General features: G+C 21.2%; 2 protein-coding genes and 1 long non-coding RNA gene across 14 annotated transcripts in view; all 3 read left to right on the forward strand.

Annotated features, from left to right (window-relative positions):
* Nucleotides 1–2,872, forward strand: part of LOC123266731 (CUGBP Elav-like family member 2) — a 38,728-nt gene extending 35,856 nt beyond the window's left edge. For 9 of the 11 annotated variants that reach the window (XM_044731124.1, XM_044731121.1, XM_044731123.1 and 6 more), the window contains one exon: nt 2,800–2,872. The gene's annotated coding sequence lies outside the window, so the exon portion shown is untranslated. The remainder of the gene's footprint in view (nt 1–2,799) is intronic. The other 2 variants (XM_044731117.1, XM_044731115.1) reach the window with 1 other exon arrangement.
* A 1,575-nt stretch (nt 2,873–4,447) lies between these two features.
* Nucleotides 4,448–7,616, forward strand: LOC123267165. The gene is made up of 2 exons (XR_006509984.1): nt 4,448–6,709; nt 7,551–7,616. It is a non-coding gene; the product is annotated as an uncharacterized LOC123267165 (long non-coding RNA).
* A 6,271-nt stretch (nt 7,617–13,887) lies between these two features.
* The window catches only part of LOC123266772, a 38,406-nt gene continuing 34,738 nt past the window's right edge, over nt 13,888–17,555 (forward strand). The window contains exons 1-2 of one of the 2 annotated variants that reach the window (XM_044731171.1): nt 13,888–14,466; nt 16,546–17,421. In XM_044731171.1, coding sequence (XP_044587106.1) covers nt 14,011–14,466; nt 16,546–17,421 — 1,332 coding nt within the window. In that variant the 5' untranslated portion in view covers nt 13,888–14,010. The remainder of the gene's footprint in view (nt 14,467–16,545; nt 17,422–17,555) is intronic. The other variant, XM_044731170.1, reaches the window with a different exon arrangement.

The following is a 17,555-nucleotide window of genomic DNA, read 5'->3' on the forward strand; positions in this document are numbered from 1 at the left end:
AATTATATATCTGTGATACGCGGGACTTGTTAGATTGTCTTTTTATTTTTATTAAGTTTATTATTAGTTACTTACTAGTACTTTAATACTTATATATTTGTTTTATTTGATTTATTTAATTTAAATGGACGACTTAAATCGTTATCGTGGCTGTATTGTTAATCGTTGCTACAGTTGTAATGTGTGTATGTTAACTTTGCTTGTAGGTATAATTATTATTTATTATCATACATTATTTGTAAAGCCGCGCGGTTTATTTTTTAACAGCGACTAATTTTTTTTTTTTTATTACTATTACTATCACGGACGCAATAGAAGATTATTAGATTTTATAGAAGATTTTATTATGAATAAATTTAATCAAAAAAAATTTTTTTTAATTATTTTATTTAAATATTGAAAGCCATTTTTTAAAAATATTAACTTTTTTAATAAATAAATATTTAATTAATTTTGAAAAAAATGTCAATTTTAGTGATAATAAATTTCATTAAAGAGAAAATTTTTTAAGAATTTTTAATTAAAAAAAAAAAAATGATTTTTGTTTGATTAAAAATAAATATTGAATTTTTTTTTTGAAAATTTAATTCACTTTAAAATATTTAGTTAAATTTTATTTAAAAAAATTACGAATTAAATTAAAAAAACAAAGAAAAAATTAACAATTTTTTCTATTTTTTATCTCATTAAAATTGTATACTTTAAAATTAAAATTTTTTAATTATTATTATTATTTAAAAATATTATAAGTAATTATTTTTTGTTAAAATTAAAAGTCAATAGACAAAATATTAGTTTAATTAAAGAGAAAAAATTTCGAACTAAGAAAATTACTATTAAAAAAAAAATTTTTGATTAATTTTTGTACTAAGGTAAAGTACCCAATATTTGAACACTTATAAAAATGGGACCAGTACTTGAACAGACTTTTCGAATTGTTGTAATACAAAATCCGTATATTTATTATGAGTAATACGCGCATGTTATAATTATTCAATGATACAGTAATTGATTTCTGTAAGTTTTTTCAATTATAAATCAAAACAATTATATTTTTGTTAACTTAAAATTTGACATGTCGAGAATAGCCGACAGATGCTATTTTTTCATGAAAAAGGTACTAAACCGTAAACCGAACAATCAGTAAAAAAAATTGTATATCATCATTTTAAGTAAAAAAATTGCACCACCCAATGAAAAAGTCTTTTCTAAATAATACATATTTTTTGCAAAGACAAACTATAATTTTTATATTAAATTTTAGCGTCTAACTATACCTCCAAATTTTTAAAGCGGTACCCAGAACTTGAACAAGCTTGGACCGTATAATTTTAACAGCACTCTAATCTCTAATAGGTTTATAGACTAGTGATCAGCATTGTCATTTGTATTAATTACTGCAAATTGAATAAGTTTTATAGCTAAAAATTATTGAACGTTTTGAATGGAGTCTTTTTGATTTATTATTGAAAATTTGCTTTGTCATTCATAAAAAATGTAATTAAAAAATTAAATACAAATATTTCTCATTTTTAAATGAGCATATTAAATATTTCTAGTATTATTTTTTTTAACTAATCAATAATATGTTGCTATTTTTTTCATGAAAAAAATTCTAAACCGTAAACAGAACAATCAGTAAAAAAAACGGTATATCATCATTTTAAGTAAAAAAAAATTGTACCACCCAATGAAAAAGTCTTTTCTAAATAATACATATTTTTTGCAAAGACAAACTATAATTTTTATATTAAATTTTAGCGTCTAACTATACCTCCAAATTTTTAAAGCGGTACCCAGAACTTGAACAAGCTTGGACCGTATAATTTTAACAGCACTCTAATCTCTAATAGGTTTATAGACTAGTGATCAGCATTGTGATTTGTATTAATTACTGCAAATTGAATAAGTTTTATAGCTAAAAATTAGTGCAGTTAAAAATTATTGAACGTTTTGAATGGAGTCTTTTTGATTTATTATTGAAAATTTGCTTTGTCATTCATAAAAAATGTAATTAAAAAATTAAATACAAATATTTCTCATTTTTAAATGAACATATTAAATATTCATAGTATTATTTTTAATATTAATCAACAATAAGTTATAATTCTTTAGATATTTCAATAAAACGTTGAAAATTTTTGGTGTGCCTATTGCCATATATTTTATTAGTTCAACTACTGCTCCCGGAGTGTTCAACTACTGTGGCTTGTCAGAATTGATTGTTCAACTACTACTCCTTTAGTCTATCTTAAAACCGTTGTCAAAATATAAATATTAAATTATCTTTGTTATTTTGCTAATCAATTCAAAATTGTTTATATTTTCATGAAAATCACTACTTAAACTAATAATTACATCTTTATATATTAAAAGTAGGGTCAAATATGTTTTTCTTTGAAACCTGTTCAACTACTGGGTACTTCACCTTATTAAAAAATAATTTTTTTTTCAGAAAAATCAAGTTAACTATCATCAAAAAAATTTTTTTTCTAAAAAAATATAATAATCTTCTAAAAAACTAACACTATATGTCTCTATTCTCGTCCGTCAATAATAAATCTCAAAAATTAGTTAAAAATCTCGCATGACCCGGATTGCAACGTAAATACGCTTCTTATCGTTTACTCTTTTCTCATAAAAAAATAATAATTAAAAAATAAAAAATTATCTTAAATCACAATACTCATTTATAATTTAAAATTAATATTTAAATATTATTTATATTTACTTAAATGTTGTTACTTTAAACTAGCCGCGCGTAATAACTAACATTTTTGTGTATTTGTTGTGTGTCAGCAGGTGCAGGCCTGTGACGTTGTGGCCGGAATATTACTGTGTGCCATACCATGTCTATCTCGCAAATAAAAATCACACACACACACAACACACATACACATACACGTACATTTAATATATTTATATATATATTTATAAATATATCTATACAATATAATACAAAAGAAATACTTTAAATATTTAATTAAATATATATAAATATATTTAATCACACTTTGTATCACAGTATGTCGTTTTGTCGCGTGGTGCCTGTGTGTGTATTTACAAATTTTTAAACAAATACAAAACCAGTCCTCAAAGTCCTCAAACATCCCCTCCTTTTTTACATATATATATTATAAATATATATTTTTTTTTTATTTTTTTTTCTAAGCCAAACACTTTTACAAGCACGTTTATTTTTTCCGCTTATTAATTTATGTTGCTTATTTTTTTTTTTTTTAGTTTTTTTTCGCTTTTCACGGGGAGACGGTTTTTTTATTTTGAAAATTATATAGAAGTGAATATTTTCAAAATATGAAAAAAAAAAATTTTTTTTTCTTTAAAAAAATCGAATTTTTTAATTTGAAAATTCATTATGTTAAATTTTGAGAAATTTTTCAGTTAATAGTTTTTTTTCTATTTTCAAAATATGAAAAAAAAAATTTTTTTTTCTTAAAAAAAATCGAATTTTTTGATTTGAAATTTTTTTATATTTTAATTTTGATAAATTGTTCACGAAATCGTGGGAAAAAAATAGAATTTTTTAATTTAAAATTTTAAGTTCAATTTTTATAAATTTTTTAGTTAATATTTTTTTTTCTATTTTCAAAATTAAAAAAAAAGTTATTTTCTTTAAAGAAAATTGAATTTTTTTGTTTGAAATTTTTTCAAATTTTAATTTTGATAAATTTTTCAGTTAGTTTTTTTTTTATTGTCCATTAAATGTAGAAAAATTTTGTCAACTTTCGGTAAACAAATTGAATAAAATTAAAATAATTTTTTATAAATTTAATTTTTGGAAATTAAATTTTCATAATTAATCTGTTAAAAAATTTAATTGATTTATGAGAAGATATTTTTTACCATGAAAATAATTTTTTTGAGCTCTATAAAAAAAGCTGGAAAATTTTTTAACCAAGAAAATTCTTCAAAATTATTTTCTTAGTTTAAAAATTTCTCTTTTGAGAAATTTTCTATCAAAAATCTTTATAAAATTCAATTTTTGTATTTAAAATTTTAATAATTAACCAGAAAATTTTTTTAGTCAATAAAAAAAAATTTTGAACCAACAAAATAATTTTGAATATTTTTTTAAAACCAAAAATTCAAAATTATTCTGGTTAAAAATTTATTTTCTTTAATAAAATAAATTTCTTTTTTTCCAAAAATCAATTTTTACTTTCAAAATTAAAAAATAAAAATTCTTTAACTAAAAAATAATTTTTAAAAAATAATTCAGCTCTAAATTTCTTCTCTTAAATCAAATAAATTTTTTTTTTCCACCCAAAAATAAATTTTTACTTTAAAAATTTAAAAATAAAAATTTTTCACCCAAAAAATAATTTTTAATCTCTCAAAAAAAATAATTTAGCTCAAAATTTCTTCTTTTAAATCAAATAAATTTTTTTCCACCCAAAAATAAATTAAAAAAAAAAAAATCACTTCTATATAAAATTCAATTTCAAAAGTTAAAAACTAAAGTTTAAAACTTACCAAAAAAAACATACCAATCCCCGTGTATTTTTTTTATTTTGTTTCTTTTTTTTTTTTTTTTTTTTTCAAACTTTTTCGTTTTCTCTAATCCCCTGCCCAACACACACGTCTGAATATAGTCAACGTCAAAATAATAAATGCAACGCACCGCAATCTCTTCGTCTCGTCAATTACAAAAAAGGATGTGGAAGAGAAGCTTGTTTTAATGATAAACAATAAACGAACTTTATATTATTATTATTATTATTATTATTATTATTATTATTATTATTATTATCAGACGCACTCATTAACATGTCTAATTAAATTAATCTAAAAAAATTAATTTAATTAACTTAACTTAAATATTTACTTAAAAAAAATTAAGTAAGGGGATTACGCCTTATTTTTTGTGTCAATTATCAAATAATTTTGTTGTTTTTTTTTTTTAATAAAATTAATTAATTATTATTATTATTCTTACTCTCACGGCAAATTTTCGTACGTTTTAACGTACCGCCGTTTATAAAAATACGTGAGATGATTCTAAAAGAAAATTAAGTAAAAAAAAGTACATTAATATATATTAATAATAAAAATATATAAATATATCTTTAATCAATATATATTAGCCAAATTATATAAACTAAAGAATAATAAATAAAGAAAAGAATTTATCAAAATTTACCAAAATAATGCAGTATTTTGACAGGTTTATTTAACAAACATTTAGTTTATATAAAATAAATAAATAATTATTTTATAATTTTTTTCTTTATAAAATACGTACTATATATGACTAATATATTTATTTATATATATATATTAAATATATATATTAGTTGAAGTAAAGAAAAAAAAAATAAATAGCGTGCGGGTGAAATACCAAAGACTTGATAGCACGATTGATTTGTGTGATACAATAAATAACGCACTTTGACTTAAAAAGATACAAATAAATATTAAATAAATAAAATAATAAATAAACCCCTCCCTATATCCAAGCACAAATTAATTGATAAAGTAATAAATTAATTTGTCAGTAGCTTGGGGAAAGTATTACATAATAGTTAATTAAACTTATTAAAGTAAAAATTTATTAATTCATGTATTTTCTTTTTTTGTTTGTTATTATTATAATTATTAACTTTATTGACATTGTTTCATTTTTGTTTATTGTTTAAAACAAAATATGTTTGTAGACTTAAGTGTCCAAAGTTTAGCATTTTAATATATGCGTCCATGTATTAATTCACTTATGTTTAGTTTTGTTATTAGATCATTTTTGTTTTATTTGTTATTATGATTATTATTATTATAAGACACCTTGTTGTAAGGTTTATTAGTGCTCGTGGTTACTTTGTGAAAATTGTGGTATCTGATGATTTTCTTAAATCTTAAAGATATATTTAATGTAAGGATATTTATTTGCTGAGTACTTAAAACTCTTAAAATATCTGATGCAAAGATAATTTTACTTAAAGCCGTATCTGATAATTATATGACGAAGATATTTTAAATGCATGTTAGTTGAGTAATAGTTCTTGTATATGGTTTCGAAGGATTTTAAACCGAGGATGTTTATATTATATCACTACTTTTAGATGCATTTTAATGGATAGAGAATTTTTAGTTTTAATGAGCCATATAATAGATATTTTGTATCTGATTCATATTTTTATTACATCGTATATTTATATGATAATCTGCCAAAGTATATCAATTAGTACTTATCATCTTATATGGATTAGATACAGTATATGATTCAGAGAATTTTATTCATATATAAGTCAGATATGGTTTTAATTGTCAGATAATATCAGGTATTATTTGTAAGATAGCATCAGATATTATCAGATGATTTTGATGATCAAATAGTATCAGATGTAATTTATCAGATACTGTTAACCAGATAATATCAGATATGATTTTGAGGATCAAATAGTGTCAAATATTATTATATGTTATTGATCAAAAATAACTGATCAGATATAGATTGAAAAATCATATAATATCAGATATTTTTTTGATTATCATATGGTATCAGATATTGTGTTGATTATCATATGGTATCAGATATTGTTTTGATGATCAAATCATGTCAGTTACTACTATGTATCAATTATCAGATATAGTTTGAAAAAATCACATAACATCAGATATTGATTTTATCATCTTATAGTATCAGATATTTTGATCATCATATAGTATCAGATATTGTTTTGATAATCAAATAGTATCATATATAATTTATCAGATACTGTTTATAAGATAGTATATGATTTTTATAGTCAAATAATGTCGAGACTATGATAGATTATTCATCAAAAATATCTGATCAGATATAGATTGAAAAATCATATACTATCAGATATTGTTTTGATAATCAAATAGTATCATACATAATTTATCAGATACTGTTTATAAGATAGTATATGATTTTTATGTTCAAATAATTTCGAGACTATTATATATTAATTATCAAAAATATCTGATCAGATATAGATTGAAAAATCATATAATGTCAGATATTGTGTTGATCATCATATAGTATCAGATATTATTTTGATGATCAAATAATGTCAGATACTACTATGTATCAACTTATCAGATATAGTTTGAAAAAATGACATAACATCAGATATTGATTTTATCATCTTATAGTATCAGATATTTTTATCATCATATTGTATCAGATATTATTTTGATGATCAAATAGTATCAGATATAATTTTATGGTCAAATAATGTCAGATATTATTATATATTATTTATCAAAAATAACTGATCAGATATAGATTGAAAAATTATATAATATCAGATATTGTTTTGATAATCAAATAATATCAGTTATTACTGTGTATCAATTATCAGATTAACTTATCAGATATAGTTTGAAAAAATCACATAACTTCAGATATTGTTTTGATCATCAAATAGTATCTGATATAATTTATCTGATACTATCAGATATTGTTTCTAAGATAGTATCAGATATGATTTTTATGGTCGAATATTGTCAGATACTATTATATATTAATTATCAGATATAGTTTGAAAAAAACCACATAACATCAGATATTGATTTGATCATCATATATTATCAAATAAAGTTTTAACCATCATATAGTATCAGATATACCAGAAAAAGTAATCAGATATCACAAAATCGTCACTATTTGTTGTAATTATACTACTTGTACTTGTGCGCACGACTATTTTCTTTATTTTTTATTTTTTTTTCTTTTTGTTTTTTTTTTTTGATAAATATCAATACATTCTTTATTTTTGTTCGCAATTAATTAATTAAATAAATAATAAAATTACCTGACTTGAATTTAAAACAAAAAAACAAAACTTAATTTTTTATAAAACCATTTTTAGTAATTGAATTATTTATTTAATTATTAATTAACTAATCGCTAATTCTTATTGATATTTATAAAATAAATTTAAAATATTATTATTATAAAGAATAAAAAAAAACTATACCATAGAATTTAACAAAAACCGCCCATATCGATATAAATATATATATAAAAAAAAAAAATGTTTTTTTAAACGGGAGGGGGTTACAAAATATGCGAGTGAATAATTTAAAAAAAATAATGGCCATTTTACATGATAAATTATATAAATTATATAAATAAAAATATATATATACATATATATATACAAAAAATAAATATAATTATAATAATGATAAATAATAAATACAAAAAAAAATGAAACTATATAGTGTTAGTGTTACTAACGAAATTAATGAATAAAAAAATTATTAGTGCGATTGATAAATAAAAATAAAAAAAACAAAAACACTGTCCTATATGCTTTTTATGCGGTGTGTGGTACCTAATAAATTACCTCAATAGTAAATGAGAAAATTATAAGTCATATACACAAAAAAAAAGTGACAATTACCAATAATTAATAATTATTATAATTTTTTATTATTATAAATAATTATAATAATTTATTAATTATTTAAAAAAGAAGAAAATAATGATAATATAAATTGATAATTAAGTCCCATTTTGTTGAAAAAAAAAAATGATTTTTTTGCGACAAATCGCGATTATTTTATCTCGTATACACAAACAAAGAATACAAAATATAATAAATAATATATATAATTATAATAAAAATAAAATTAGCGATACGACTGATTTTGTTCGTAGCAAAAACTAATATAATAATAATTATTAAAAGGATTTTAAAGAAAAATGGTAGGTAGTAAAATTGTGAATTGTTATTTTGTTATTGACTATGCGAAAATGTAAAATGAATGAAAATATCTGGTAAAAAAAAATAATTATTTGCAACGTAATTTTTTTTTTTAATAATTTTTTTAAAAAAGTTTTTTGAAAAACTTTTTTAAATTAATTTTAACGACACGCATAATCAATTATTAAGGGATTTAAATCAGATATATAAATATATATAAATATAAATATAAATATATATATATATATATATATATATATATATATATATATATATATATATATATATATATATATATATATATATATATATATATATATACATTGATTAATAATAATAATAAATAACAATAATGATAATGAAGGAAAAATATTAATAATTATTATTGAAGGAAATAAAATTAAGAATGAGGATTTAATGAAAAAGTAAATACTGACAATGACAATTAGATTTTTTTACTGATGTAAACAGTTTTTAGTGTCATTAGTCAAAGTAATGTCATTAGGATCAAATATATGTGTTTATATATATTTGATTTTGAGAAGAGGGTCAATTTATCGGAAATGACATTACAAAAAGTGGAATGTAAATTTAAATTCAAGAAAGATTATTGATATAATTGATAACTGATATAATGATAATACAACTTGATGATTATGATGAAAAATGAAACTTAAAAAAAATAACAACGTAGTTAGACGTTTGTATATGAATAAAACGTATTTTGGAAATAAAAGATTCTACAATTTTATCATTAATCCCATGAAAATACAAATTTAAAATAATGAAATATGTACACCTCTTATACAAGTGTATAAACGACAGACAAAGAATAAATAAATTAATTAAATAAAAATTGTATTGTTTTTTTAATAATATTGTATCTTGTTTAGTTTTAAGATAATTTAGTTGCTAGTAATTTTAATGAAAATTTATTTTGCAAATATTTGATCATTTCTTTGACAAATAAATTATGGCAAAAAAATTGATTTGTAAAAATAAAAAAAAAATGAAATCCAAACGAGCCGTTTAAAAATTTTTATAATTTTTGTATTGAAAAAAATTATTTAAAAAAAATTTGAAAAATTACAATTAAAAAAATTATTTAAAAAATTGCACGTGGAATTTTTCAAATTTTTTCTTTTTATTTTTTTCTAAATAAATTTTTTTAATAAAAATTTTCCGATGTCAGTCAATTTAATTTTCATAAATTCTAAAATTTCTGTTATTAATGTTAGAAGTGATAATAAATGAAGATGCTTTTAATTTTTACTTACCCAATTTTAAAGAAGTTGTAAAATTTATAATTCAAAAATTTGAATTTCTTGAGTAATCCTAAAGTTGGAAATTCTTGAGTAATCCTTAAATTGAGCACTACAAACTTAAAACACTCACAATTTACACAAATTTGACACTAAAATATGAAAATTACGTTAGCCGACATTTAAAAATTTTTAGAATTTTTTTTTATTGAAAAAATTATGACAAAAAAATTTAAAAAAAAATTTCACTTGTAAAAAACTTCAAAAACTATAAGTGCAATTTTTTAAAAATATTTTTTAGTTCTAATTTAATAAATTAACCAAAATCAAAAAATCAAAAAACTCGGCTAACTTTATTAATATAAAATAAAGTTAGCCGACAGTTAAAAATTAAAAAAATTTTTTTATTGAAAAAATGACTACAAAAAAAAAAAAAAAAATTTGTCATCTGTTAAAAACTTGAAAAACTGTAAGTGCAATTTTTTAAAAATATTTTTTTGTTCTAATTTAATTATTAAAAAAAAATCAAAAAATTAAAAACGTCGGCTAACTTTAATATCATCACTAAAAATATATATTTAAAAATAACAATAAAAAAATTAAAATCACCCAATTTTAACATTGATAAATACACCTAAATAATATAATAAAACTCACACAACATTAACACTAATAATTATACAATTTTAATACTGTAAATTTAAAAAAATTAACTCTTAAAAAATATCACACACAATATTCACTAAAAATACATGACATTAAAGTTAGCAGTCACTAGAGAATTTTTTAATTTTTTTGAACAAAGAAATTTGCTCGAAAAAATTATTTTTAAAAAATTGCATTTTTAATTTTTTAAAATTTCTACATGTCAATTTTTTTTTTTTATTTTTTTGCCATAATTTATGTGTTAAAAAAAATTCTAAAAATTATTAAATATATGCTAAATTAATTTTAATTAAAAATACACACAATATTGACACTAAAAATTCACTTAATTTTTACACCATAAATTACGAAGTGAACACCATAAAATACATACACAATATTATTAACACTAAAAATTTATATAATTTCAACACTAAAGTAACACTTAATACATAAACTACCACTTTATCATTAAAGTTAGCACTTGAACAATTTTTGATTATAATTGACAAATATTTGTGTTCCAAAAAATTATTTTTAAAAAATTGCAATGATGTTTTTTTTTTTTAATTTCTACACGTCAATTTTTTTTTTTATTTTTTTGCCATAATTGTTAATAAAAATTCTAAAATACCTCCCAAATTAATTTTCATATTACAACTTGAAAATACACAAAAATAAAATAGTAACAATTAAATTAATATGGCTGCGAATATTAAAAATGAGTAATCTATTATAAATATAAAATTCCCCACTTAAAAACAGGAAAAAATTAAATCATAATTTAAAAATTTAATATGTTCAAAATAATTTTTAAAAATATTCCGTCAAAAATTACAAAATTATCTTTTAATCTGTTATTTTTTAAGTTGAACATAAAGTAAAAAAAAAAAACGTCCGCCATTTTCACTCTAACTGAAAATTTTATTTATTTAGACACTTGACCCTATCACAACCCTCTTACTTGCTAATTTATAATTATTTTCATTTCTTTTCTTAAATTACTGACAAAAAACTTCAGATCGCGGAATTGAGCAACAACAAATTTATTATTTCAACAGAATTTTACTAGAGCGCGACTTTCAATGCGATACATCATCATGAGTCGGCAGTAAAGTAACCATCTTTGTCTCCTTTCTCCCACTTCTCCCACCACTGCCGCGCTTTCCGTTACTAGATGCGCGCGCATCATTTTATTGGCGTGAAATTTGAAATTTTATTGGCGCGAAATTTGAAATTTTATTTTTTAAATTGTAATTTTTTTTTTATAATAATTTTAATAATTTAATCACAAAATTAATTACACAATAATTAAAAATTAATTACAATTTTTTTAATAAAAATAATTTTTAAAAATGGATAAATTTTTACTGATTGAAATAATTATATTAATAAAGTTTGTAAAAGCTGTATTTAAAGAAAATAAATTATTATTAAGGAAAATTAAATTAGCCGACATTCGAAAATTTTTATAATTTTTATTCTATTGAAAAATATTTTTTTAAAAATTAAAACAAAATTTTTCACATTTAAAAAATTTCTAAAATTACACGTGGAATTTTTAAAAAATAGTTTTTTAGTTATAATTTTTAATTAATAAAAAAAAATCAAAAATTTTTGTGTCCGCTAACTTAATTTTCATTTATTATTAATAATAAATTAATAATTTAATATATTAATAAAGTTAGCCGACATTTTTGATTTTTTAATTTTGGTTAATTTATTAAACTAGAACTAAAAAATATTTTTAAAAAATTGCACTTATCGTTTTTGAAGTTTTTTTAAGTTTTTTCAATACAAAAAAAATTATTACAAAAAAGAATTTTTAAAATGTGACTTGTAAGAAACTTCAAAAACTGTAAGTAGAATTTTTTAAAAATATTTTTTTGTTTTAAATTAATATGAATTTTTAGCGGAAAAGGTTGATTTTTTTATTAATTAAAATTTATCTACAAGATAGGTAACATTAACAAAATTTTATGAAATTATTGTCGAGACAAAAGAAATGATGGTATATAAAATTAAATATATATATTTTACAAAAAAGTCTGCAGTAAAGTAACCATCTTTGTCTCGTTTGTTGAGTTTTTCCCACAGATGCGCGCGCATCTCATATGGTATTTGCGCGAAATTTGAAATTTTATTTTTTAAATTAAATTATTTTTTTTTTTTATAATAATAATTTAAGCACAAAATTAACTAGACAATAAGGTAAAAGCCTCAATTATTGACACTATAAGAGACAAAGTTATGATTTCATTTTTTTTAAGCAATTAAATATCAATATCGTTGAATTTTGTTTGTGGTAATGTCTCAAGTAATGTTTTTACTAATCAATTTCTTTGTTTAAAATGATAATCAGTGATATTTACTAATTAATTTTAAATAATTAAATAGATTATCCAGATACACCAATTATTGACAGATTAAAAAACTGATTGATCTAATTATTGACATACCTTAGCCCCAATTATTGACACCTATACTGCGCATGCGTCGAATCATCTGCTTATTCTTATTTATCGAAACTTATTATTAAGTAATCAATATTATTAAAGTTGATTAATAATAATTTCCATAAATGATTAATTACTTTTAAAAATATCAAAATTAATTTAAAAATAATTTATTGAATCAGAAGAGTTCAAACTCTTACAGTAAATTTTTTAGGTTAAAGTAAAAAAAAGGCGTGATAGCGCTGTCGATTGGCTGTCAATATGAGATTCAACTTAAAAATTATCAACTAGTTATTGACACCCATTATTTAAATATTTTAAAGGAAACAATTAATTTCGATGATTCAATTTTATAAATTTTTCATATATTGTTAATTAAAAAAAAAGATCATATAATTAGATGAAGAAATTAATTTAAACAGCATTTTAAAAAAATACTTTTCTAATCAAAGTTGATAAGCTAATAAAGCTGATATTGCTTTTTTTTTTTTTTTTTTAATAATTAATATTTAATATTTTGAGTAGTAATTTTTTTCAATTTTTTAATTAATTAGAATTTAATAAAAATTTATATGATAGTGATTCTTATTACAGATAATTAAATATATTTAAAAATAATTTAGGGCGTCAATATTTAGACCCTTGTCAATAATTGGGGCTTTTACCTTAATTAAAAATTATTTATAATTTAAAAAAAAACTGGTTAAATTTTTATTGATTGAAATAATTGACGCGCGTAATTTAAATTTATACTGTAGTTAAAAAAATAAACAATCAGATGGCGCTGAGAAACGTACAAAATATATGAAAAAAATTTATTACTGACAGAAAAGTATACTTTATTGAGCACAAGAACTGTATTGTGTTTTATTTTGCCATCTTTGAGTTGTAATGAATTGCTTTTCGTGAAAGTGTGTGTTAATATTGACATAAATTGATATTGAAATAAAAATGGAGATAAGTGACAGTGAGAATAGCGATAATGAGCCAATGACACCGCCGGAGCTGTCAAAAGAGACTGAAGAGTCTGCGGAAGTTGCGGAAGTTGATCCTGGACAACATACCATCCCCGAGTACTCCAGGGAAAAATATTTCAGGGCGTACGACGTCTTCAAGGAATGGCAGCTGAAGCACGATCATGATAAAGTGACAGAAGCTGTCATGCTGGAGTACTTCGAGATTTTAAATGAAACCAAGAAACCCTCGACCCTCTGGAGTCAGTACTCTATGCTCAAGAGCACGTTTAACCTCAAAGAGGACCTGGACATTTCTCAGTTCAAGAAACTACGCGCTTATTTAAAGAAACAGGGCACCGGGTTCAAAAATGCTAAGTCTAAAGTACTCTCTGCTGCTAATATTCATGATTTTTTGATCAAGGCTTCAGATTATGAATATTTAGCGGAAAAGGTTGATTTTTTTAAATAAAATTTATTTTTAAGATATATTTAATTATTTTAATCATTTTTAGCACATAAATTTTATTGGCGCGAAATTTGAAATTTTATTTTTTAAATTGTAATTTTTTTTTTTTTACAATAATTTTAATAATTTAATCACAAAATTAATTACACAATAATTAAAAATTAATTAAAATTTTTTTAATAAAAATAATTTTATAAAATGGTTAAATTTTTGTTGGTTGAAATAATTGTATTAAAGTTAGTCGACATTTTTGATTTTTTTATTTTTCTTTTATTAAATTAGAACTAAAAAATATTTTTTCAAAAATGAACTTACAGTTATTCAAATTTGAAAAAAATAAAATTTTTTTGTAACGATTTTTTCAATAAAACAAATTCTAAAAATTTTTAAATATCGGCTAACTTAATTTTCATAAAAAATTGATATTTAGAAATTAAAAAAAAAAAAAAATGCAATTTTTCAAAAATAATTTTTTTTTAACAAATTTGATTGTTAAATAATATTAAAAAAAAAATTTTCTTTGAGTATTGTGTAAAAAAATTTATATTTTTAAATTGATAGAAATTTAATGATTTTTCAATTTTTCTATAGAGAAATTTTTTAGAATTGTTTTTTTTTATGATACTGAAGTTTTTAAAATTTTTACAAAAAATTAATTTTAGGTAAAAAATGCTTTAAAAAATTAAAAAAAATTTTTTAAAACTGTCTAGAATTTTTTAAATTACTTTTAAAAATTTTTTTAGGTCGAACAAAATTTTTGGAACCTTAAAAAAAGAGTTTGGAATCATTTCTAAGCTTCTAGAATGTTGAGATTAATGTTTTTAAGGTTCTAGAATCTTTAAAAGCATTTTAATAATACTTTTAGAGATTTTAAAAGTGTTTTAGGTTCAACTAAGATTTTAGAATCTTGAAAAAAGAAATTTTAACCATTTGTGAGCTTCTAGAATGTTTAGGTTGATAGAAATGGATATTTTTAGGGTTCTAGAATGTTTGAAAGTATTCCAATTCTACTTCTAAAAATTTCTTTATTTTTATAACACTTAAATTAGCATACACCTAACAATTTTTTTAGTTTTTTTGAAAGATAAACTAGGTTCAATAAAATTATTTTAAAAAATTGCATTTATATTTTTTTAGAGCTTCTGAAGATAGAATTTTTTGAAAATTTTTCTTGTTATACTAATAGAAAGATTTGTTCAATTTAATAAGCTTTAACTGTTAATAAATGATTTCTTAACATCATAAGATTTAATAAATATTTATTAACAGTTAATAAATTATTTATTAAATATGTTAATAAATATTTGTTAACAGTTAACAAATATTTATTAACAGTTAATAAGTAATTTATTAAGAACAATTTATTAACTTTTAAATATTTATTAATGGTTAATGAATATTTTTTAACTGTTAACAAATATTTATTTAAAATAAAAAGCAGAAATAGCAATTTTTTTCATACTTTTTATAGCCCTTAGCTGGAATATATGATAATAATTCAATTCACTAAATAAATTAACCTTTTTAATATTTAAAAATATGAAAGATAATTATGAGCTGTGATAAAATTTGGTATTTTACAATAAACGTTATTATAATGTTATATAATAAATACAAATAATTTATAAAGATGATTTTTGTTTATACGCAATCTTCATATCATATGAAATTGCAAGCAAAACAAATTCACTCAACAAAATATTTATTAACTGTTAATAAATATTTGTTAACTATTAATAAATATTTATTAACTATTAATAAATGTACTTTCCTCCCAAATAAATATTTATTAAATGTTAAAAAATATTTATTAAAATTTAATAAATTAAATAATTGTCTCCAAATAAATTAAATTATTAATAGTTAATTAATCCTTTTATCAGTGTATAATTTGTTAAAAAAATTTTTTTTAATTATCAGATGTCTCAATTTTTGTACAATTTATTTTTTTCAATTTTCTTACACAGAAATTTTAAAAAATATTTTCTTCAATTTTTGAATTAAAAAAAATATTATTTTTTATTAAATAATAATCATAAATACTAATTCTAAAATAATTTTCAGGTAATAATGATCTTCGGTGTTGTCGGAGCCTGCAGAAAATCTGAAATAGTCGACCTGACATTATCAAACATTCTAGACACAAGAACAAGCCTTGTTGTAACAATCCAAGCAACTCCTAGACGCCAGATGAGAAAGTTCACCATCGACGGCGACCTCTATAACGTAGTAAAAAAATACATGAACCTCAGACCGGAGCACGCGAAGATAAACCGGCTGCTTCTGAACTACCAAAAGGGTAAATGTACGCAGCAGCCAATTGGAATCAACAAAGTCGGCGGGATTCCTCGAAGGATCGCGTCTTTCTTGGAGCTTCCGGAGGCAGACAAGTACACGGGACACTGTTTCCGTCGAACTTCAACAGAATTGTTGTCCCAGTCTGGAGCAAACGTTGTGCATGTAATCGCCGGGTGGAAGGCTAACAAGAGTTCTGGAAAAACTGATAATTCTCTGCAGTTTTACAGCCAAATGGAGGCTAGTAATATCTTGAAGACTTGCATGTCTGACGTTCAGCAACCTCAGAGCCATCCTTCGACCCAGATTATCATCAATCAGATCCCGATTAACCAACAAGTCGGTGGTCGTCAATTCCAGGTTAATCAGGGACAGATTATTACTACTCCAAAAAGGCTTTATACTAGCCTTGGGCAGCTAATTAATAATGCTGGACAGCTGAATAATAGTCAAGGGCAGCAGGTTGATAATTCTGGACAGGCTGATGGGAATTCTAGTCAAGGACATTTGGATGACAATCAACAGATTGATAGTGGTCAGCAGTTGACTGGTCAGCTTCACCGAGTTCAGGTTAATAAACAAATAAATGTGGTGCAAAAACCCAAGACTGCTGTTGATAATCAACAATCTGAAGCTCCGTCTCAGGTAATTTTTGAGTTTGTTAATTATTAGACATAAGGATTTTTTAGAAAATTTATTAAACTATTAATTGCAAATCAAACTAAAAAAAATAATTTTGAAGTTTGAGAAAAGAGTAATTGATAAAAGAAATTTTGTTG

This window comes from Cotesia glomerata, linkage group LG6 (genome assembly GCF_020080835.1).
Source record: "Cotesia glomerata isolate CgM1 linkage group LG6, MPM_Cglom_v2.3, whole genome shotgun sequence".
NCBI lineage: Eukaryota > Metazoa > Arthropoda > Insecta > Hymenoptera > Braconidae > Cotesia > Cotesia glomerata.